At 48.8% G+C, this 24,920-nt stretch overlaps 1 protein-coding gene across 5 annotated transcripts in view; it reads left to right on the forward strand.

The window, feature by feature from the left end:
• The window catches only part of SPAG17 (sperm associated antigen 17), a 720,739-nt gene that overhangs the window by 548,187 nt on the left and 147,632 nt on the right, over positions 1-24,920 (forward strand). For all 5 annotated transcript variants that reach the window (XM_069203004.1, XM_069203006.1, XM_069203008.1 and 2 more), the window contains 2 exons: positions 10,174-10,287; positions 20,655-20,706. In XM_069203004.1, the coding sequence (XP_069059105.1) occupies positions 10,174-10,287; positions 20,655-20,706 (166 nt within the window). The remainder of the gene's footprint in view (positions 1-10,173; positions 10,288-20,654; positions 20,707-24,920) is intronic.

Below are 24,920 nucleotides of genomic sequence, written 5' to 3' on the forward strand. Positions count from 1 at the left end.
GCAGAATGGACTTCGTTCGCTGTGCTGCCTGAGTGAAGGCAACATAAAATGGCGGCGGGCCACAAAATGGCGGGTCGATACGATCGTATTAAGAATCGAATTTCCTCAGAGTGAGAAGGTAGCCTCTTTCTAGCCTTGTTACCCCCACTTTTGGCCTGTTTGTGAGTGTATGTCAGGGTGTTTGTCACTGTTTTCACTGTCTCACTGGGATCCTGATAGCCAGGCCTCAGTGCTCATAGTGAAAACACTATGTTTTCAGTATGGTTGTTATGTGTCACTGGGATCCTGCTGGTCAGGACCCCAGTGCTCATAGGTTTGTGGCCTATATGTATGTGTCACTGGGACCCTGTCACACAGGGCCCCAGTGCTCATAGGTGTGCATGTATATGTTCCCTGTGTGGTGCCTAACTGTCTCACTGAGGCTCTGCTAACCAGAACCTCAGTGGTTATGCTCTCTCATTACTTTCAAATTGTCACTGACAGGCTAGTGACCATTTTTACCAATTCACATTGGCTTACTGGAACACCCTTATAATTCCCTAGTATATGGTACTGAGGTACCCAGGGTATTGGGGTTCCAGGAGATCCCTATGGGCTGCAGCAATTCTTTTGCCACCCATAGGGAGCTCTGAAAATTCTTACACAGGCCTGCCACTGCAGCCTGAGTGAAATAACGTCCACGTTATTTCACAGCCATTTTACACTGCACTTAAGTAACTTATAAGTCACCTATATGTCTAACCTTTACCTGGTAAAGGTTAGGTGCAAAGTTACTTAGTGTGAGGGCACCCTGGCACTAGCCAAGGTGCCCCCACATCGTTCAGAGCCAATTCCCTGAACTTTGTGAGTGCGGGGACACCATTACACGCGTGCACTACATATAGGTCACTACCTATATGTAGCTTCACCATGGTAACTCCGAATATGGCCATGTAACATGTCTATGATCATGGAATTGCCCCCTCTATACCATCCTGGCATAGTTGGCACAATCCCATGATCCCAGTGGTCTGTAGCACAGACCCTGGTACTGCCAAACTGCCCTTCCTGGGGTTTCACTGCAGCTGCTGCTGCTGCCAACCCCTCAGACAGGCAGCTGCCCTCCTGGGGTCCAGCCAGGCCTGGCCCAGGATGGCAGAACAAAGAACTTCCTCTGAGAGAGGGTGTGACACCCTCTCCCTTTGGAAAATGGTGTGAAGGCAGGGGAGGAGTAGCCTCCCCCAGCCTCTGGAAATGCTTTGTTGGGCACAGATGTGCCCAATTCTGCATAAGCCAGTCTACACCGGTTCAGGGACCCCTTAGCCCCTGCTCTGGCGCGAAACTGGACAAAGGAAAGGGGAGTGACCACTCCCCTGACCTGCACCTCCCCTGGGAGGTGTCCAGAGCTCCTCCAGTGTGCTCCAGACCTCTGCCATCTTGGAAACAGAGGTGCTGCTGGCACACTGGACTGCTCTGAGTGGCCAGTGCCACCAGGTGACGTCAGAGACTCCTGCTGATAGGCTCCTTCAGGTGTTAGTAGCCTTTCCTCTCTCCTAGGTAGCCAAACCCTCTTTTCTGGCTATTTAGGGTCTCTGTCTCTGGGGAAACTTTAGATAACGAATGCATGAGCTCAGCCGAGTTCCTCTGCATCTCTCTCTTCACCTTCTGATAAGGAATCGACCGCTGACCGCGCTGGAAGCCTGCAAACCTGCAACATATTAGCAAAGACGACTACTGCAACTCTGTAACGCTGATCCTGCCGCCTTCTCGACTGTTTTCCTGCTTGTGCATGCTGTGGGGGTAGCCTGCCTCCTCTCTGCACCAGAAGCTCCGAAGAAATCTCCCGTGGGTCGACGGAATCTTCCCCCTGCAACCGCAGGCACCAAAAAGCTGCATTACCGGTCCCTTGGGTCTCCTTTCAGCACGACGAGCGAGGTCCCTCGAATCCAGCGACACCGTCCAAGTGACCCCCACAGTCCAGTGACTCTTCAGCCCAAGTTTGGTGGAGGTAAGTCCTTGCCTCACCTCGCTGGGCTGCATTGCTGGGAACCGCGACTTTGCAAGCTACTCCGGCCCCTGTGCACTTCCGGCGGAAATCCTTCGTGCACAGCCAAGCCTGGGTCCACGGCACTCTAACCTGCATTGCACGACTTTCTAAGTTGGTCTCCGGCGACGTGGGACTCCTTTGTGCAACTTCAGCGAGCACCGTTTCACGCATCCTCGTAGTGCCTGTTTCTGGCACTTCTCCGGGTGCTACCTGCTTCAGTGAGGGCTCTTTGTCTTGCTCGACGTCCCCTCTCTCTGCAGGTCCAATTTGCGACCTCCTGGTCCCTCCTGGGCCCCAGCAGCGTCCAAAAACGCCAAACGCACGATTTGCGTGTAGCAAGGCTTGTTGGCGTCCATCCGGCGGGAAAACACTTCTGCACGACTCTCCAAGGCGTGGGGGATCCATCCTCCAAAGGGGAAGTCTCTAGCCCTTGTCGTTCCTGCAGTATTCACAGTTCTTCAGCCTAGTAAGAGCTTCTTTGCACCAACCGCTGGCATTTCTTGGGCATCTGCCCATCTCCGAGCTGCTTGTGACTTTTGGACTTGGTCCCCTTGTTCCACAGGTACCCTCAGACAGGAATCCATCGTTGTTGCATTGCTGATTTGTGTTTTCCTTGCATTCTCCCTCTAACACGACTATTTTGTCCTTAGGGGAACTTTAGTGCACTTTGCACTCACTTTTCAGGGTCTTGGGGAGGGTTATTTTGCTAACTCTCACTATTTTCTAATAGTCCCAGCGACCCTCTACAAGGTCACATAGGTTTGGGGTCCATTCGTGGTTCGCATTCCACTTCTGGAGTATAGGGTTTGTGTTGCCCCTATCCCTATGTTTCCCCATTGCATCCTATTGTAACTATACATTGTTTGCACTGTTTTCTAAGACTATACTGCATATTTTTGCTATTGTGTATATATATCTTGTGTATATTTCCTATCCTCTCACTGAGGGTACACTCTAAGATACTTTGGCATATTGTCATAAAAATAAAGTACCTTTATTTTTAGTATAACTGTGTATTGTGTTTTCTTATGATATTGTGCATATGACACTAAGTGGTACTGTAGTAGCTTCACACGTCTCCTAGTTCAGCCTGAGCTGCTTTGCTAAGCTACCATTATCTATCAGCCTAAGCTGCTAGACACCCTATACACTAATAAGGGATAACTGGGCCTGGTGCAAGGTGCAAGTACCCCTTGGTACTCACTACAAGCCAGTCCAGCCTCCTACATTGGTTGTGCAGCGGTGGGATAAGTGCTTGAGACTACTTACCACTCTTGTCATTGTACTTTTCATAAGAGAAAAATATACAAAACAAGGTCAGTGTATATACACATAGCCAAAAAGTTTTGCATTTCCTCTTTTCACTCTTTTCTAAGTGCTGAAAAGTACTTCTAAACTTTCAAAAAGTTCTTAAAAGTTTTAAAAGTTTTTTTTCTGTCTTTCCAAAAAGTTCTGAAAACTTTTTTCTCTTTTTCTATCACTTTAACTCTCTCAAAAAAATGTCTGGCACAGGCCAAAATGTTGAACTGTCCAAACTTGCATATGATCACCTTAGCTGGAAAGGAGCAAGGAGTCTCTGCATAGAGAGAGGTTTGAGTGTAGGGAAGAATCCTTCCTTAGAACTGTTAATTAATATGCTTAGAGTACAGGATAAGGCCATAAGTGCCCAATCTGTAGAAAAAGTAGCTAATGGTTCTCAATCTGATCCAGGGACTCCCCCAGGAAAAGGTTCAGGAAAGAAACTTCTCAGCCTGCCCATTACTAGACAGTCTAGCATAGTTGGTACAGAGGTTGAATCACACCATACTAATGGTGTGCTCTCACATTATACTGGTAGCCAAGCTGTTAGGGTGCCCTCTGTAAGGGACAGGTCTCCTTCTGTTCATTCCCATCATACCTCTGTATCTAGAAATGTCCCTCCCACCCACCCTGATGACAGATTGTTAGAAAGGGAGCTCAATAGATTGAGAGTGGAACAAACCAGACTGAAGCTCAAGAAGCAACAGCTGGATTTAGATAGACAGTCTTTAGAATTAGAGAAGGAAAGACAGAAGTTGGGTTTAGATACCCATGGTGGCAGCAGCAGTATTCCCCATAGTCATCCTGCAAAAGAGCATGATTCCAGGAATCTGCACAAGATAGTTCCCCCTTACAAGGAGGGGGATGACATTAACAAGTGGTTTGCTGCACTTGAGAGGGCATGTGCTGTACAGGATGTCCCTCAAAAGCAGTGGGCTGCTATCCTATGGCTATCATTTAGTGGAAAAGGTAGGGATAGGCTCCTTACTGTGAAAGAAAATGATGCCAATAATTTTACAGTTCTTAAGAATGCACTCCTGGATGGTTATGGCTTAACCACTGAACAGTACAGGATAAAGTTCAGAGAGACCAAAAAGGAGTCTTCACAAGACTGGGTTGATTTCATTGACCAGGCAGTGAAGGCCTTGGAGGGGTGGTTACATGGCAGTAAAGTTACTGATTATGAAAGCCTGTATAACACAATCCTGAGAGAGCATATACTTAATAATTGTGTGTCTGATTTGTTGCACCAGTACCTGGTAGACTCTGATCTGACCTCTCCCCAAGAATTGGGAAAGAAGGCAGACAAATGGGTCAGAACAAGGGTGAACAGAAAAGTTCATACAGGGGGTGACAAAGATGGCAATAAGAAGAAAGATGGTGAAAAATCTCAAGATAAGCATGGGGATAAGGGTAAAACCAAAGATCCTACTTCAAATCTTAAACACTCTTCAGAGGGTGGGGATAAAACAAATTCTTCCTCTTCTTCCCAACCTGCACACATTAAAAAGCCTTGGTGCTTTGTGTGTAAAAACAGAGGCCATAGGCCAGGGGATAAGTCCTGTCCAGGTAAACCCCCTGAGCCTACCACCACTAATACATCAAGCTCTAGTGCCCCTAGCAGTAGTGGTACTAGTGGTGGGACTGCTGGCAACAGTCAAGCAAAGGGTGTAGTTGGGTTCACTTATGGGTCCATAGTGAAAACTGATGTCATCAGTCCCAAGACAGTTTCTGTCACACCTAGTGGCATTGGCCTTGCCACACTGGCTGCTTGTCCCCTTACAATGGATAAGTACAGGCAGACAGTTTCAATAAATGGTGTTGAGGCCTTGGCCTACAGGGACACAGGTGCCAGTTTCACTTTGGTGACTGAAAACCTAGTGCCTCCTGAACAACACATCATTGGACAACAGTATAAGATTATTGATGTCCATAACTCCACTAAGTTTCTTCCCTTAGCTATAATTCAGTTTAGTTGGGGTGGAGTTACTGGCCCTAAGCAGGTGGTGGTATCACCTAGCTTACCTGTAGACTGTCTCTTAGGTAATGACCTAGAGGCCTCAGGTTGGGCTGATGTAGAGTTTTATGCCCATGCAGCCATGCTGGGCATCCCTGAGGAATTGTTCCCTCTCATTTCAAGTGAAATGAAAAAGCAAAGGAGAGAAGGCCTGAAAACTCAGGATCCCTCTCCATCAACAGGTAAAAAGGGTATCACAGTATCCCCTAACCACCCTACCATTCAGGATACTATTCCTGTGGTGGGAGAAACCTCTCCTGGGGTGGCACCTGTTCCAAGGGAATCATCAGCTGGCAAAGCTGGACTCCCTGAGGTGGAAGTACCTCTCTGTGGGATAACTAACATTGGTGAGAAAAACAGCACCATTTTAGATAACATGGAGCATCCCTCCAACCCTCCTAGAGAAAATTTAGTGCAGAAACCCTGCACTACCTCACAACACTTAGGACAGCATCCCTGCCCTAGTGTGGAGCTCATAGGACAGCATCCCGGCCCTGCTCCAACTCAAGAGAAACAGCATCCCTGTTCTCTTTTCCAGCCAGATGGACAAAGTTTTTGCCCAGCTATGGCTTTTCTGAGACAGCATCCCTGTCTGGCATTTCCATCACTACAAATAGGTTCAGTGGACAATTCCCACTGCTCTAAACTAAAACTTACTGATAGAAACTCTGAAAATACATCTTCACATTGTTGCTTAGCTAAAAAACTTCAAACAGGGTGGTTTACATCCCCACAGGGAAGTAACCATATAGTGGATGATAAAGGGAGTAACCAGTCTATTGCAGAGCTACTCTCTACTTATCACCACTTAGACAATAAAGTCTCAACTGGCCAAGGTTAGCCTTATTGTCCTTCGTTTGGGGGGGGGTTGTGTGAGAAGGTAGCCTCTTTCTAGCCTTGTTACCCCCACTTTTGGCCTGTTTGTGAGTGTATGTCAGGGTGTTTGTCACTGTTTTCACTGTCTCACTGGGATCCTGATAGCCAGGCCTCAGTGCTCATAGTGAAAACACTATGGCCCTCATTCTGACCTTGGCGGGCGGCGGAGGCCGCCCGCCAAAGTCCCGCCGTCAGGTTACCGTTCCGCGGTCGAAAGACCGCGGCGGTAATTCTGACTTTCCCGCTGGGCTGGCGGGCGGTCTCCTTCAGACCGCCAGCCAGCCCAGCGGGAAAGAGGCTTCCACGATGAAGCCGGCTCGGAATCGAGCCGGCGGAGTGGAAGCTGTGCGACGGGTGCAGTTGCACCCGTCGCGTATTTCACTGTCTGCGCAGCAGACAGTGAAATACATTTAGGGGCCCTCTTACGGGGGCCCCTGCAATGCCCATGCCAGTGGCATGGGCACTGCAGGGGCCCCCAGGGGCCCCGCGACCCCCCCTACCGCCATCCGGATCTCGGCGGTCCGACCGCCGGGATCTGGATGGCGGTAGGGGGGGTCAGAATCCCCGTGGCGGTGCAGCAAGCTGCGCCGCCGCGGAGGATTCAATGGGGCCGCGGTACACTGGCGGGACCCCGCCAGTGGTGCCGGTCCGACCGCGGCTTTACCGCCGCGGTCGGAATCCCCATTGAAGCACCGCCGGCTTGTCGGCGGTGCTCCCGCGGTCCTCCGCCCTGGCGGTCAAAGACCGCCAGGGTCAGAATGAGGGCCTATGTTTTCAGTATGGTTGTTATGTGTCACTGGGATCCTGCTGGTCAGGACCCCAGTGCTCATAGGTTTGTGGCCTATATGTATGTGTCACTGGGACCCTGTCACACAGGGCCCCAGTGCTCATAGGTGTGCATGTATATGTTCCCTGTGTGGTGCCTAACTGTCTCACTGAGGCTCTGCTAACCAGAACCTCAGTGGTTATGCTCTCTCATTACTTTCAAATTGTCACTGACAGGCTAGTGACCATTTTTACCAATTCACATTGGCTTACTGGAACACCCTTATAATTCCCTAGTATATGGTACTGAGGTACCCAGGGTATTGGGGTTCCAGGAGATCCCTATGGGCTGCAGCAATTCTTTTGCCACCCATAGGGAGCTCTGAAAATTCTTACACAGGCCTGCCACTGCAGCCTGAGTGAAATAACGTCCACGTTATTTCACAGCCATTTTACACTGCACTTAAGTAACTTATAAGTCACCTATATGTCTAACCTTTACCTGGTAAAGGTTAGGTGCAAAGTTACTTAGTGTGAGGGCACCCTGGCACTAGCCAAGGTGCCCCCACATCGTTCAGAGCCAATTCCCTGAACTTTGTGAGTGCGGGGACACCATTACACGCGTGCACTACATATAGGTCACTACCTATATGTAGCTTCACCATGGTAACTCCGAATATGGCCATGTAACATGTCTATGATCATGGAATTGCCCCCTCTATACCATCCTGGCATAGTTGGCACAATCCCATGATCCCAGTGGTCTGTAGCACAGACCCTGGTACTGCCAAACTGCCCTTCCTGGGGTTTCACTGCAGCTGCTGCTGCTGCCAACCCCTCAGACAGGCAGCTGCCCTCCTGGGGTCCAGCCAGGCCTGGCCCAGGATGGCAGAACAAAGAACTTCCTCTGAGAGAGGGTGTGACACCCTCTCCCTTTGGAAAATGGTGTGAAGGCAGGGGAGGAGTAGCCTCCCCCAGCCTCTGGAAATGCTTTGTTGGGCACAGATGTGGCCAATTCTGCATAAGCCAGTCTACACCGGTTCAGGGACCCCTTAGCCCCTGCTCTGGCGCGAAACTGGACAAAGGAAAGGGGAGTGACCACTCCCCTGACCTGCACCTCCAGTGTGCTCCAGACCTCTGCCATCTTGGAAACAGAGGTGCTGCTGGCACACTGGACTGCTCTGAGTGGCCAGTGCCACCAGGTGACGTCAGAGACTCCTGCTGATAGGCTCCTTCAGGTGTTAGTAGCCTTTCCTCTCTCCTAGGTAGCCAAACCCTCTTTTCTGGCTATTTAGGGTCTCTGTCTCTGGGGAAACTTTAGATAACGAATGCATGAGCTCAGCCGAGTTCCTCTGCATCTCTCTCTTCACCTTCTGATAAGGAATCGACCGCTGACCGCGCTGGAAGCCTGCAAACCTGCAACATAGTAGCAAAGACGACTACTGCAACTCTGTAACGCTGATCCTGCCGCCTTCTCGACTGTTTTCCTGCTTGTGCATGCTGTGGGGATAGCCTGCCTCCTCTCTGCACCAGAAGCTCCGAAGAAATCTCCCGTGGGTCGACGGAATCTTCCCCCTGCAACCGCAGGCACCAAAAAGCTGCATTACCGGTCCCTTGGGTCTCCTTTCAGCACGACGAGCGAGGTCCCTCGAATCCAGCGACACCGTCCAAGTGACCCCCACAGTCCAGTGACTCTTCAGCCCAAGTTTGGTGGAGGTAAGTCCTTGCCTCACCTCGCTGGGCTGCATTGCTGGGAACCGCGACTTTGCAAGCTACTCCGGCCCCTGTGCACTTCCGGCGGAAATCCTTCGTGCACAGCCAAGCCTGGGTCCACGGCACTCTATCCTGCATTGCACGACTTTCTAAGTTGGTCTCCGGCGACGTGGGACTCCTTTGTGCAACTTCAGCGAGCACCGTTTCACGCATCCTCGTAGTGCCTGTTTCTGGCACTTCTCCGGGTGCTACCTGCTTCAGTGAGGGCTCTTTGTCTTGCTCGACGTCCCCTCTCTCTGCAGGTCCAATCTGCGACCTCCTGGTCCCTCCTGGGCCCCAGCAGCGTCCAAAAACGCCAAACGCACGATTTGCGTGTAGCAAGGCTTGTTGGCGTCCATCCGGCGGGAAAACACTTCTGCACGACTCTCCAAGGCGTGGCGGATCCATCCTCCAAAGGGGAAGTCTCTAGCCCTTGTCGTTCCTGCAGTATTCACAGTTCTTCAGCCTAGTAAGAGCTTCTTTGCACCAACCGCTGGCATTTCTTGGGCATCTGCCCATCTCCGAGCTGCTTGTGACTTTTGGACTTGGTCCCCTTGTTCCACAGGTACCCTCAGACAGGAATCCATCGTTGTTGCATTGCTGATTTGTGTTTTCCTTGCATTCTCCCTCTAACACGACTATTTTGTCCTTAGGGGAACTTTAGTGCACTTTGCACTCACTTTTCAGGGTCTTGGGGAGGGTTATTTTGCTAACTCTCACTATTTTCTAATAGTCCCAGCGACCCTCTACAAGGTCACATAGGTTTGGGGTCCATTCGTGGTTCGCATTCCACTTCTGGAGTATAGGGTTTGTGTTGCCCCTATCCCTATGTTTCCCCATTGCATCCTATTGTAACTATACATTGTTTGCACTGTTTTCTAAGACTATACTGCATATTTTTGCTATTGTGTATATATATCTTGTGTATATTTCCTATCCTCTCACTGAGGGTACACTCTAAGATACTTTGGCATATTGTCATAAAAATAAAGTACCTTTATTTTTAGTATAACTGTGTATTGTGTTTTCTTATGATATTGTGCATATGACACTAAGTGGTACTGTAGTAGCTTCACACGTCTCCTAGTTCAGCCTGAGCTGCTTTGCTAAGCTACCATTATCTATCAGCCTAAGCTGCTAGACACCCTATACACTAATAAGGGATAACTGGGCCTGGTGCAAGGTGCAAGTACCCCTTGGTACTCACTACAAGCCAGTCCAGCCTCCTACATACAGGAGGAGCAAGTGCACCAGAGTTCAAGGGTTTTGCCACAGATCATTCATTGACACTAAGAGTTTACAGTTGAATCTTTTGCCACTACTCCTTATTCTGAATATTGTGCTCCTATCACTCTCTATTCTTGATTTGTGTACCTGAGAAGACAGATGGAGCAGGAGACACTGCATTAATCACTTTGTTTGCATTTTCTGCTCCTAGGAGTATATTGACCATGTTCTGAAGAAGGATCACGCATTGAATGCAATGAACATCAAAGACCCCAGGACTCCAGAGGAGAAGGTCCATGCTGCTGATCTACTGAAACTGGTTCTGGTGAGAACAAATGTTTTTTCATCTTTTCAAAAATTCTAGATTGTGGTACGCTTTTGTAAGATCTCTCCTGTTGGGTGGTACAGTGCTGTAACATCTCTGCAGTGGGGTGGAATGGTGCTGTAAGATCTCTGCTGTGCGGTGGTACCGTGCTATAAGATCTCCGCAGTGAGGCGGTACAATACTGTAAGATCTCTGCTGTGCTGTGGTACCGTGCTATAAGATCTCCACAGTGAGGTGGTACAATGCTGTAAGATGTCCGCAGTGAGGTGGAATGGTGCTGTAAGATCTCTTCTGTGCGGTGGTACCGTGCTATAAGATCTCTGCTGTGCAGTGGTACCGTGCTGTAAGATCTCTGCAGTGAGGTGAAACGGTGCTGTAGGATCTCTGCTGTGCAGTGGTACAATGCTGTAAGATCTCTGCAGTGAGGTGGAACGGTGCTGTAGGATCTCTGCTGAGCGGTGGTACCGTGCTGTAAGATCTCCGCAGTGAGGTGGTACCATGCTGTAAGATCTCCGCAGTGAGGTGGAATGGTGCTGTAAGATCTCTGCTGAGCGGTGGTACCGTGCTGTAAGATCTCCACAGTGAGGTGGAACGGTGCTGTAGGATCTCTGCTGTGCAGTGGTACCGTGCTGTAAGATCTCCACAGTGAGGTGGAACGGTGCTGTAGGATCTCTGCTGTGCAGTGGTACCGTGCTGTAAGATCTCCGCAGTGAGGTGGAATGGTGCTGTAAGATCTCTGCTGAGCGGTGGTACCGTGCTGTAAGATCTCTGCAGTGAGGTGGAACGGTGCTGTAGGATCTCTGCTGTGCAGTGGTACAATGCTGTAAGATCTCCACAGTGAGGTGGAACGGTGCTGTAGGATCTCTGCTGTGCAGTGGTACCGTGCTGTAAGATCTCCACAGTGAGGTGGAACGGTGCTGTAGGATCTCTGCTGTGCAGTGGTACCGTGCTGTAAGATCTCCACAGTGAGGTGGAACGGTGCTGTAGGATCTCTGCTGTGCAGTGGTACAATGCTGTAGGATCTCTGGTGTGCAGTGGTACCGTGCTGTAAGATCTCCACAGTGAGGTGGAACGGTGCTGTAGGATCTCTGCTGTGCAGTGGTACAATGCTGTAAGATCTCTGCAGTGAGGTGGAACCGTGCTGTAACATCTCTGCAGTGGGGTGGAATGGTGCTGTAAGATCTCCGCAGTGAGGTGGTACCATGCTGTAAGATCTCCGCAGTGAGGTGGAACGGTGCTGTAGGATCTCTGGTGTGCAGTGGTACCGTGCTGTAAGATCTCTGCAGTGAGGTGGAACGGTGCTGTAAGATCTCTGCTGAGCGGTGGTACCGTGCTGTAAGATCTCTGCAGTGAGGTGGAACGGTGCTGTAGGATCTCTGCTGTGCAGTGGTACAATGCTGTAAGATCTCCACAGTGAGGTGGAACGGTGCTGTAGGATCTCTGCTGTGCAGTGGTACCGTGCTGTAAGATCTCCACAGTGAGGTGGAACGGTGCTGTAGGATCTCTGCTGTGCAGTGGTACCGTGCTGTAAGATCTCCACAGTGAGGTGGAACGGTGCTGTAGGATCTCTGCTGTGCAGTGGTACAATGCTGTAGGATCTCTGGTGTGCAGTGGTACCGTGCTGTAAGATCTCCACAGTGAGGTGGAACGGTGCTGTAGGATCTCTGCTGTGCAGTGGTACAATGCTGTAAGATCTCTGCAGTGAGGTGGAACCGTGCTGTAACATCTCTGCAGTGGGGTGGAATGGTGCTGTAAGATCTCCGCAGTGAGGTGGTACCATGCTGTAAGATCTCCGCAGTGAGGTGGAACGGTGCTGTAGGATCTCTGGTGTGCAGTGGTACCGTGCTGTAAGATCTCTGCAGTGAGGTGGAACGGTGCTGTAAGATCTCTGCTGAGCGGTGGTGTGAGAAGGTAGCCTCTTTCTAGCCTTGTTACCCCCACTTTTGGCCCGTTTGTGAGTGTATGTCAGAGTGTTTGTCACTGTTTTCACTGTCTCACTGGGATCCTGATAGCCAGGCCTCAGTGCTCATAGTGAAAACACTATGTTTTCAGTATGTTTGTTATGTGTCACTGGGATCCTGCTGGTCAGGACCCCAGTGCTCATAAGTTTGTGGCCTATATGTATGTGTCACTGGGACCCTGTCACACAGGGCCCCAGTGCTCATAGGTGTGCATGTATATGTTCCCTGTGTGGTGCCTAACTGTCTCACTGAGGCTCTGCTAACCAGAACCTCAGTGGTTATGCTCTCTCATTACTTTTAAATTGTCACTAACAGGCTAGTGACCAATTTTACCAATTTACATTGGCTTACTGGAACACCCTTATAATTCCCTAGTATATGGTACTGAGGTACCCAGGGTATTGGGGTTCCAGGAGATCCCTATGGGCTGCAGCATTTCTTTTGCCACCCATAGGGAGCTCTGACAATTCTTACACAGGCCTGCCACTGCAGCCTGAGTGAAATAACGTCCACGTTATTTCACAGCCATTTTACACTGCACTTAAGTAACTTATAAGTCACCTATATGTCTAACCTTTACCTGGTAAAGGTTAGGTGCAAAGTTACTTAGTGTGAGGGCACCCTGGCACTAGCCAAGGTGCCCCCACATTGTTCAGAGCCAATTCACTGAACTTTGTGAGTGCGGGGACACCATTACACGCGTGCACTACATATAGGTCACTACCTATATGTAGCTTCACCATGGTAACTCCGAATATGGCCATGTAACATGTCTATGATCATGGAATTGCCCCCTCTATGCCATCCTGGCATTGTTGGTACAATTCCATGATCCCAGTGGTCTGTAGCACAGACCCTGGTACTGCCAGACTGCCCTTCCTGGGGTTTCTCTGCAGCTGCTGCTGCTGCCAACCCCTCAGACAGGCAGCTGCCCTCCTGGGGTCCAGCCAGGCCTGGCCCAGGATGGCAGAACAAAGAACTTCCTCTGAGAGAGGGTGTGACACCCTCTCCCTTTGGAAAATGGTGTGAAGGCAGGGGAGGAGTAGCCTCCCCCAGCCTCTGGAAATGCTTTGTTGGGCACAGATGTGCCCAATTCTGCATAAGCCAGTCTACACCGGTTCAGGGACCCCTTAGCCCCTGCTCTGGCGCGAAACTGGACAAAGGAAAGGGGAGTGACCACTCCCCTGACCTGCACCTCCCCTGGGAGGTGTCCAGAGCTCCTCCAGTGTGCTCCAGACCTCTGCCATCTTGGAAACAGAGGTGCTGCTGGCACACTGGACTGCTCTGAGTGGCCAGTGCCACCAGGTGACGTCAGAGACTCCTTGTGATAGGCTCCTTCAGGTGTTAGTAGCCTTTCCTCTCTCCTAGGTAGCCAAACCCTCTTTTCTGGCTATTTAGGGTCTCTGTCTCTGGGGAAACTTTAGATAACGAATGCATGAGCTCAGCCGAGTTCCTCTGCATCTCCCTCTTCACCTTCTGATAAGGAATCGACCGCTGACCGCGCTGGAAGCCTGCAAACCTGCAACATAGTAGCAAAGACGACTACTGCAACTCTGTAACGCTGATCCTGCCGCCTTCTCGACTGTTTTCCTGCTTGTGCATGCTGTGGGGGTAGTCTGCCTCCTCTCTGCACCAGAAGCTCCGAAGAAATCTCCCGTGGGTCGACGGAATCTTCCCCCTGCAACCGCAGGCACCAAAAAGCTGCATTACCGGTCCCTTGGGTCTCCTCTCAGCACGACGAGCGAGGTCCCTCGAATCCAGCGACACCGTCCAAGTGACCCCCACAGTCCAGTGACTCTTCAGCCCAAGTTTGGTGGAGGTAAGTCCTTGCCTCACCTCGCTGGGCTGCATTGCTGGGAACCGCGACTTTGCAAGCTTCTCCGGCCCCTGTGCACTTCCGGCGGAAATCCTTCGTGCACAGCCAAGCCGGGGTCCACGGCACTCTAACCTGCATTGCACGACTTTCTAAGTTGGTCTCCGGCGACGTGGGACTCCTTTGTGCAACTTCGGCGAGCACCGTTTCACGCATCCTCGTAGTGCCTGTTTCTGGCACTTCTCCGGGTGCTACCTGCTTCAGTGAGGGCTCCTTGTCTTGCTCGACGTCCCCTCTCTCTGCAGGTCCAATTTGCGACCTCCTGGTCCCTCCTGGGCCCCAGCAGCGTCCAAAAACGCCAAACGCACGATTTGCGTGTAGCAAGGCTTGTTGGCGTCCATCCGGCGGGAAAACACTTCTGCACGACTCTCCAAGGCGTGGGGAATCCATCCTCCAAAGGGGAAGTCTCTAGCCCTTGTCGTTCCTGCAGTATTCACAGTTCTTCAGCCTAGTAAGAGCTTCTTTGCACCAACCGCTGGCATTTCTTGGGCATCTGCCCATCTCCGAGCTGCTTGTGACTTTTGGACTTGGTCCCCTTGTTCCACAGGTACCTTCAGACAGGAATCCATCGTTGTTGCATTGCTGATTTGTGTTTTCCTTGCATTCTCCCTCTAACACGACTATTTTGTCCTTAGGGGAACTTTGGTGCACTTTGCACTCACTTTTCAGGGTCTTGGGGAGGGTTATTTTTCTAACTCTCACTATTTTCTAATAGTCCCAGCGACCCTCTACAAGGTCACATAGGTTTGGGGTCCATTCGTGGTTCCCATTCCACTTTTGGAGTATATGGTTTGTGTTGCCCCTATCCCTATGTTTCCCCCTTGCATCCTATTGTAACTATACATTGTTTGCACTGTTTTCTAAGACTATACTGCATATTTTTGCTATTGTGTATATATATCTTGTGTATATTTCCTATCCTCTCACTGAGGGTACACTCTAAGATACTTTGGCATATTGTCATAAAAATAAAGTACCTTTATTTTTAGTATAACTGTGTATTGTGTTTTCTTATGATATTGTGCATATGACACTAAGTGGTACTGTAGTAGCTTCACACGTCTCCTAGTTCAGCCTAAGCTGCTCTGCTAAGCTACCATTATCTATCAGCCTAAGCTGCTAGACACCCTATACACTAATAAGGGATAACTGGGCCTGGTGCAAGGTGCAAGTACCCCTTGGTACTCACTACAAGCCAGTCCAGCCTCCTACAGGTGGTACCGTGCTGTAAGATCTCTGCAGTGAGGTGGAACGGTGCTGTAGGATCTCTGCTGTGCAGTGGTACAATGCTGTAAGATGTCCGCAGTGAGGTGGAATGGTGCTGTAAGATCTCTGCTGTGCGGTGGTACCATGCTGTAAGATCTCTGCTGAGCGGTGGTACCGTGCTGTAAGATCTCCACAGTGAGGTGGAACGGTGCTGTAAGATCTCTGGTGTGCAGTGGTACCGTGCTGTAAGATCTCTGCAGTGAGGTGGAACCGTGCTGTAACATCTCCGCAGTGAGGTGGAACCGTGCTGTAAGATCTCTGCAGTGAGGTGGTACCGTGCTATAAGATCTCCACAGTGAGGTGGTACAATGCTGTAAGATGTCCGCAGTGAGGTGGAATGGTGCTGTAAGATCTCTGCAGTGAGGTGGAACGGTGCTGTAGGATCTCTGCTGTGCAGTGGTACCGTGCTGTAAGATCTCTGCAGTGAGGTGGAATGGTGCTGTAGGATCTCTGCTGTGCAGTGGTACAATGCTGTAAGATCTCTGCAGTGAGGTGGAACGGTGCTGTAGGATCTCTGCTGTGCAGTGGTACAATGCTGTAAGATCTCTGCAGTGAGGTGGAACGGTGCTGTAGGATCTCTGCTGTGCAGTGGTACAATGCTGTAAGATCTCCACAGTGAGGTGGAACCGTGCTGTAAGATCTCTGCAGTGAGGTGGTACCGTGCTGTAAGATCTCTGCAGTGAGGTGGAACGGTGCTGTAGGATCTCTGCTGTGCAGTGGTACAATGCTGTAAGATCTCTGCTGAGCGGTGGTACCGTGCTGTAAGATCTCCGCAGTGAGGTGGAACCGTGCTGTAGGATCTCCGCAGTGAGGTGGAACCGTGCTGTAAGATCTCCGCAGTGAGGTGGAACCGTGCTGTAAGATCTCCGCAGTGAGGTGGAACCGTGCTGTAAGATCTCCGCAGTGAGGTGGAACCGTGCTGTAAGATCTCTGGTGTGCAGTGGTACCGTGCTGTAAGATCTCTGCAGTGAGGTGGAACGGTGCTGTAGGATCTCTGCTGTGCAGTGGTACCGTGCTGTAAGATCTCCGCAGTGAGGTGGAACCGTGCTGTAAGATCTCCGCAGTGAGGTGGAACCGTGCTGTAAGATCTCTGCAGTGGGGTGGCATGGTGTCATAACATCTTCTGTGGGGTGCTACGGTGAGCACTCCGTGATTATCACTACATTTCTTTCAGGTCATGACAGTGCAGCGTTCTAGTACTACTCTTGCCAAACTTTCACTGCATCTTGAAGTTCCTTTGAGAAGCTGTTTCTGTTTTCATACACCTTATGCTACAGCAGGACCATCCTCCATCCCCGGGAGCTCCTGAGTGTGTTGGAAGGGGGCGACTATTTACAGTCAATTGCAAGGGTGAACCAGAACCCCTCTATGTGTCTAAATCCAGTAAGATCAAGAACGCCAGCATTCTTGGGAAGTTTAAAGAACCTGAATACATCAAGGTGAGCTTGTGTGCACAACAGAGAGTGTCCTGACATCTGTCATCAGACGAGAAGAGACTCACGAAGAGTTCAGGGGCCAATCCTGCGACTGAGTAGTGCCTGCGGGCTCTACAACGAGTGAGGACAGGGGTATCTGACTGAACGGACATGGGGACCCTTACCCGCTTTCATGGATTTTATCTAACTTGGAGACCCTGAGCGCTATGTGGTCTGTCCTTTAGGTACTGCTGTGCTCACCACCTTGACGTGCCATGCTTGCTCTGTCACATTCGTAGCATTGTGCCTTTCTAGAGACCTTCAAAAAACCCAAAAGGTGAGATTTGTGCCTCAAATAAAAGGGAGGAAATAAAATAAATGAAATTCCAAAGACAAGTTCACCCTACTCATTCCACTATTTCATCGTACTGGACAAATGGAAGAGACTCAACCTGGAATCCTATTTCTTTCATTGTTAATGTTATGGAATAAGCTACAGGCGTTAGTAATTGGATGGGCTGCGCTATCCAACGTGGTCGTCCTGCCCAGATATCTCTCAATATACCTCTTCAAACTGAGCCAACTGCTGGGAACCTGGAGGTGCAGCAGCGCCAACAGACTGGAGGCACTGAAGCTACTGAACAGAAGGGGGACTGGGACCGCTGGATGCAGAAGTGTATCATCTGGAGTAGGATGGGTGGATGGCTGGTCAAATTTGGGAACATAGAGAAATACTCAGAGACATGCATGGAAAACCACTTTGGAGCGTCGACTCAAGACTAGTGTTCACTCTATTCAGACCCTGCCCTACTTGGCTCAACTAAAGAGCCAAATATGGAATTAGTTGTCAAGAAAGTAACAAACAGAGCTCGTTTGGAACAAGAGACACCATTATCTTGGTTGTGGGGCTTAAACTAGATACGAGACAATAAAACTGTTCCAAGATGGACGGAGGAACTTCTTCAGTGTGGGGGATCTATGTGGAAGTTCCTAGCATTTGAAGAGTTTGGGGTTCAGCCATCAAGATTCAACAAACTTACAAAATTGGTGCATCGAGTGTGTGCTGATGTCCCAACCTTACCAGACGTCTCTGATGTATTTCATGAATTTCTGGGGTCGGCGAATGGTGACAATCTAGTGCGCAGGCTGAACTTAAAACACAAGATGCACCGAACCTGACTGTGAGAGCCCAGTAACTGAGGTGAGATGGAACACGGCGCTCACTGTCATATATAAGGTCCCTGCAATGTGAGATTTAAACTGATTGATGGAACCCAGACTGTGTGATCCCAGTAACCGAGGCGGGTGATATAAGTCACTCAGTGTCATATATAAGGTCCCTGCAATACGAAATTTAAACTGGTTGATGGAACCCAGACTGTGTGATCCCAGTAATCGAGGTGGGTGATATAAGTCACTCATTGTCATATAAGGTCCCTGCAATGCGAGATTTAAACTGATTGATGGAGCCCAGGCTGTGTGATTCCAGTAACCGAGGTGGGTGATATAAGGCATGCGCTCTCACACAGAAAGTACTCAGCAATGGCAGATATAATCTAGTTCAGTTTAATATTTTGCACAAGACATATTGGACTCCCGTTACCTTCAATAAAAAAGATGCAGCTTGCCCTGCAACACATGGAAGATCAGGGCGCATTCTTTACCAAGACCTGGCACTGTCCAGAAATTGTGCAATTCATGACCGTAATCATGGGTGAGATCCCAAAAAATATATATTCGGATTAATGACAAAAGGTGAGCAATAAACGTGAAATACCAGTGCTTGAACTACTAAAGATGCACTGCACTGGGGTCAGCCTCCGCAGCCAGAGTGTAGAATGTATGTATGCATGTAAACATGTATGTGGAATTTGTATAGCGCATACCAATCGAAAAGGCATCGCTCTGAAGGTGGCTTAGGGATCAGGAGGAGTGAGAAGTTCTGGAGGAGACACCTGTGGCCAATGGGAGGACAGATCTCAAACTACTGGTGGAACCTGCTCCACACCCTACTGTCCCCACCGACACGCTGCCCTGAGGTACCCTAGGTCCCCAATATCCTGTAACTCCTGTGGACTAGATGGAGGCACTGATCTTTTGCAACCTTTAAAAGTACAGTGACCGATTGATAAAAACAAACTTAGACTGTACCGTGTGATGGATGCATTCATGAGTAGCAACTTGAGGGGCGGAACCTATGCTCATGGGTTAGTCCTTGGAGAGGAATGCTTTGGAAACACAAGTGAAGTCAATAAACCCTGTTAGCTGACCCCTTCCTCTGGGCACTGATTCACTTCAAGCCCTTCCCACTGGTCGAGGAAGGCATCTTGCGCTCAGGGCTTTTTAATTTCAACTTGTGATCCCTCACCTTTGTCGAGAAAAGGAAGCCTGACTGGAACAGTTGGAAGATTTGTGACAGCATCTTGACGTTGTTTATGTCTCTCATCAAACAAACTCTCTTGTTTTTCCCACACACCTTGCTTCGTCCTCTGTTATCACCCCTTCTCGACGGTGTGCCCACCAGACCCCATAGGTCATCCAGTTCCTCGTATAGTTGTCCAAAGAGGCAGGTGTGCCACGAGTAAGTGGACCTTTCCTTCTCCAATGTCAGGACAGCACCATAGTGTTGCGTAGGCTCTCATTATCCTAATGCGACCACTGGATTTTGAGCGGCAAGATCGTTCACAGTGTGGGGGACTATGTCTGACCCACGGTGAAGGACCCTTGTCGCCCTAAATCTGGGTTTTGCTCCGGCTAACTAGCAGTGCCTCATCTCTCCCAAAGGGAAGAGACAATTCGGCAGCCGAGCACATGACATCTTAATACTTCCCAGGGAAGTCGTGGTCACTCAGGTCACAACCGGTTCTCTCATACACAGTACGGTCTCATATATAAATGACAAAGGCAGTTTAGGTTTTAACGATTGGTTTAATAAAACGACTGCATTTTAGATAGCAAAGCGTGAGCTGCAATAACCAGAACTACAAAACACAGTAGGATTAAAATAGTGACGATGAGAGTGAAGCACAAGAATAAGGCGATCATAGTGCAACTAGATTAGGATCTCTCTAAGTAATAGTCTGAGAACAGCATGTAAAGCTCTAAGCCTGCCTTTCAGGTTCCCCCGGAAGGACATCAGTCCTCATACCTGAGCAAAGGCCTGTAATCTGCATCAGCATCTGTAACGGGGCAGTCAGCATCTAGTTGTAGGTTCCTGGTCGGAATCTCCATCTTACGTGTACCAGAACTAGGAAGTGTTTTTATAACTAACACGCCGATGTTCTAAGAAAATGTCCCTACGTAAGGATGTGTATTTTCTACGAACACTAGAGAATAAACTTCTCCCACGTTTACCGGCAATGTACCAGACTGTAGCCTTGACTGAAGCACAGAGCGAGCAAGAATGTATTGTTTGAGAACACAGAGCTGGACTAAGCTAAACAGTGTGATAGAATGAAATAAAAACAAGACCGTAAAACTGGTTATTGTAAAATAACAGTGCGAGGCTGAATAAAATGTACCTAGGGTAAAGTGCACAGAGGCCTGATACGTTAAGCTAACGCGCATGAAGCTACATTAAATAATGGCTACGCTACAATAGTAAGATGGCCGCCGCGCTTCAGGATTCTCAGCCGAGGAGCTCTCACTTCACCCTTTGCTGGTGTCACATGGGTAGTTTCCCTCTCAAACAATTGTTTGATTATATCTGATTGCATGTATTTGTTATTTAACAGACTATGGTTTAGTATTTGTTCATTATAGACTGTGATGTTACTTATAACAAGGATATCATTAGGAAACAGGCATCTAAGAATATCCTCATTGAGGCTGGTATCTGTTTTCATTTTACAGTCATTTCCACCAGATTCAAAAGGATCTTCAAATGGCAGCGCCGAGGACGAAGGTAAAAATCTTCTTGTGCTTCTGAAGGCCTTAGATTGATGTGAGATAATGAAATGTGTGGGGATTGGTTACACACTTCATAGGTTGAGCAGGATTAGAGGCCCACTCCTTGAGTGTCTGAAGCTTTCATTGAAGAGAGGGAGGTCTTAGATAGTGGGACACCGTCTACCTGAGTGCTGACTGTAAGCTGGCACACGTGTCCTGGTGCTTCGGGTTGTGTGACACACCTCTTACCATCACCCACTCTGTGGTGTGGACTCAGCCTCAGGAAGGGTGGAATGAACCTTAGACAGTCTTTGAAAAGGTGATGCTGAATGGCAGCTCCGAACCCCTTGGGAAAGGGGAGAGGATTAGAAAAATATGCTGGGGAGAGGGGTCAGGTTCCAGGCCTTTTAATCCCTTTTGTCATCTAACCTTCTGCATATTAATATACAAAACACATAAAGGAAAAGTAAAGATAACCTTGGTTTGCTGATCAGCATTGTAGTTTGACACATTCCATGTATATCTTACGCTATCATTGAGATAAAAAATAAACTTAAAAAATAATAAATCCATGTCTCAGCTTCCCAGCTTCATGTTGAATGCAGTAATTGTTAACATCTTTCTCAACACAGGACATCATTTATAAAAAGTGGATTTTTGTGCAATAACGTCCTTTGAGACCTGTAAAACTTTATTTGAAATGTCTAAATATAAATTAGTCAGTAAGGCCTGCATAGTCTTACTTTTTCAGGTGATATCAGTACAATTTGCTACATCAAGAATCTCTCTGTACAGGATATTTCAGCACTAAGGGCCAGATGTACAAAACATTTTCCTGTTTGCGACCAGTAAAATGCATTTCGCCATGTACCAAAGGCAAAATGTGACGCAGTAACCTGTCACCGAATCGCATTTTGCTTTAGTGATTCGGTGTCGGGAAGGGACGTTTAGGGCGTCCCTTCCTAACACCGAATAGCACTGGTATATTTGATAGTTTTGCAACCAGAATGCAGTCACAAAGTAGTCATACTTTACTGACTCCATAGAGGATGTGGAAACCCATTAAGGAACGAGAAGGGATCCCCATGGGACCCCTTACCTTTTGTGAATGTAGGTGAAAACATTTTTTAAGAGCACGCAGTGGTGCCACGGATCACTGCCTGCTCTAAAAAAATGAAAAGAAAACTTGTAATTTTGGTTTTTGTTATGCATCCTGTTTTCCTTTAAGGATAACAGGCTGCATTACAAAAAAAAAAACATTGGTTTATTTAAAATTAATCACAGACATGGTGGTCTGCTGACCCCTGCAGGCCACCATCCCTCTAGGTGTAGGTCATTCCCAATGGGTTGCAAATTGCGCCTTGCCTCATGAATATTAATGAGGCAGGTCCCTTGTGACCCATTTTTGGAACCACCATCCGTGTCTGCGACACCGTAGTACACCGCAGTTTGCTGTTCCTCTTGGTGAAATGCATAAATTCACTAATAGGAAATTGCAAACCACTATTTTCGTACATATGGCGCTAAGTCCCTCATTACTAGAAGCTCGTAACAAACCCTGATATTTCCCTTCTTCACATTTACCATTACTGGGGCTTTTGGAGTGAGAAGTAATAGAGGTTATGAGTTTTTGTGGAATAACAAGTGGCGATGGGACTTACGATGCCATTATCTGTATGTTTTGCAGTGGAACTTCCACCTGGAGATCTCGCCTGCTTGAAGCCGTCCTAATCTCTGGGTGGAACACCACTTGTGGCTCAGCTCTTAATTCTAATGGGTTCAGTAACTCTTGTTTCCGGGCCCATTACAATGACATGGCGATTCATAATGAGGGCACGTGGACAAGCCCCTGTAGATGGTCATGGTTGGGTTTATTCTAGTGCTTATGACTATCAGTGAAGATTCTATGAGGCAGGACCGTGGACTCCGTCTTGCACACGGACCGGTTACTGTGAGGATATTGGCTGGTGCTTTATCAAAACATCTGCTTTCAACAGTACTCCGAGCCAAGAGTATGTTTGAATTTTGAGAGTAGGATAAAATATGGTGTTCCATTGGATGCTTTTCTTGTTTTCAATCGTCTCGGTCTATGTACATCTTCTTCATTCATTCCCAATTTTTTCCAAGTTTGGAACAGCAGTGAATGCTGCCTCCCCTGCTCCCTGTGCCCCTGGGGGCTCAGGCCGGAGTGTTCGGATTAGCTCTAGCCTGACTTCCGCCACCAGCTTCTTTGTGAGTGTGCACTGGCTTCCCTTGTGCCATGTCTTCCAGCTCACTTTATGTTTCTGTGGTTTCTATGAGAGCAACAGTGTTCACTCAATAGTCATAAATGTGTCAATTAAACACAATGTTTTCATAATAATAAAAATACATACAAAATAATTGTGAGGTGAGCAAAATGCAAAGTGAGGAAAGAGTGCTTGGGGCACAGGCAAGGGTGATTCACATGTCATTTGTGCATTGTTGTGCCACAATGTTCCAAGTGGCACTGGAAACCAACGCTTGTGGCTCACAGCCACCGGACCCCTGAACCCAAGTCCTGGAACGATGTCCTGATGAAGATCCTAAATCTAAAGGGGACCGAAACGTCATCAACAATGAAGACACTCCCACGTTCTTGAGCTTTATTTGTAATAAATGTCTAGTATTTATACTTTGAACATTGTGATACAATGTAGGAGGCTGGACTGGCTTGTAGTGAGTACCAAGGGGTACTTGCACCTTGCACCAGGCCCAGGTATCCCTTATTAGTGTATAGGGTGTCTAGCAGCTTAGGCTGATAGATACTGGTAGCTTAGCAGAGCAGCTTAGGCTGAACTAGGAGACGAGTGAAGCTCCTACAGTACCACTAATGTCACTTGCACAATATCATAAGAAGACACAATACACAGTTATACTGAAAATAAAGGTACTTTATTTTTATGACAATACGCCAAAGTATCTCAGAGTGTACCCTCAGTGAGAGGATAGGAAATATACACAAGATATATGTACACAATACCAAAAATATGCAGTATAGTCTTACAAAACAGTGCAAACAATGTATAGTTACAATAGGATGCAATGGGGACACATAGGGATAGGGGCAACACAAACCATATACTCCAAAAGTGGAATGCGAACCACGAATGGACCCCAAACCTATGTGACCTTGTAGAGGGTCGCTGGGACTATTAGAAAATAGTGAGGGTTAGAAAAATAGCACACCCCAAGACCCTGAAAAGTGAGTGCAAAGTGCACTAAAGTTCCCCAAAGGACATAGAAGTCGTGATAGGGGAATTCTGCAGGAAAGACACAAACCAGCAATGCAACAACAATGGATTTCCAGTCGAGGGTACATGTGGAACAAGGGGACCAAGTCCAAAAGTCACAAGCAAGTCGGAGATGGGCAGATGCCCAGGAAATGCCAGCTGTGGGTGCAAAGAAGCTTCTACTGGACAGAAGAAGCTTAGGTTTCTGCAGGAACGACAAGGGCTAGAGACTTCCCCTTTGGAGGACGGATCCCTCATGCCGTGGAGAGTCGTGCAGAAGTGTTTTCCCGCCGAAAGACCGCCAACAAGCCTTGCTAGCTGCAAATCGTGTGGTAAGCGTTTTTGGATGCTGCTGTGGCCCAGGAGGGACCAGGATGTCGCAAATTGCGTCAGGAGAGAGAGGGGACGTCGAGCAAGACAAGGAGACCTCTCAGCAGCAGGTAGCACCCGGAGAAGTGCCAGAAACAGGCACTACGAGGATGCGTGAAACGGTGCTCACCCGAAGTTACACAAAGGAGTCCCACGTCACCGGAGACCAACTTAGAAAGTCGTGCAATGCAGGTTAGAGTGCCGTGGACCCAGGCTTGGCTGTGCACAAAGGATTTCCGCCGGAAGTGCACAGGGGCCGGAGTAGCTGCAAAAGTCGCGGTTCCCAGCAATGCAGTCTGGCGTGGGGAGGCAAGGACTTACCTCCACCAAACTTGGACTGAAGAGTCATTGGACTGTGGGGGTCACTTGAACACAGTTGCTGAGTTCAAGGGACCTCGCTCGTCGTGCTGAGAGGAGACCCAAGGGACCGGTAATGCAGCTTTTTGGTGCCTGCCGTTGCAGTGGGAAGATTCCGTCGACCCACAGGAGATTTCTTCGGAGCTTCTAGTGCAGAGAGGAGGCAGACTACCCCCACAGCATGCATGTTTCCAAGATGGCAGAGGTCTGGCCATGTAACATGTCTATGATCATGGAATTGCCCCCTCTATGC

This window comes from Pleurodeles waltl, chromosome 8 (assembly GCF_031143425.1).
Source record: "Pleurodeles waltl isolate 20211129_DDA chromosome 8, aPleWal1.hap1.20221129, whole genome shotgun sequence".
Taxonomy (NCBI): domain Eukaryota; kingdom Metazoa; phylum Chordata; class Amphibia; order Caudata; family Salamandridae; genus Pleurodeles; species Pleurodeles waltl.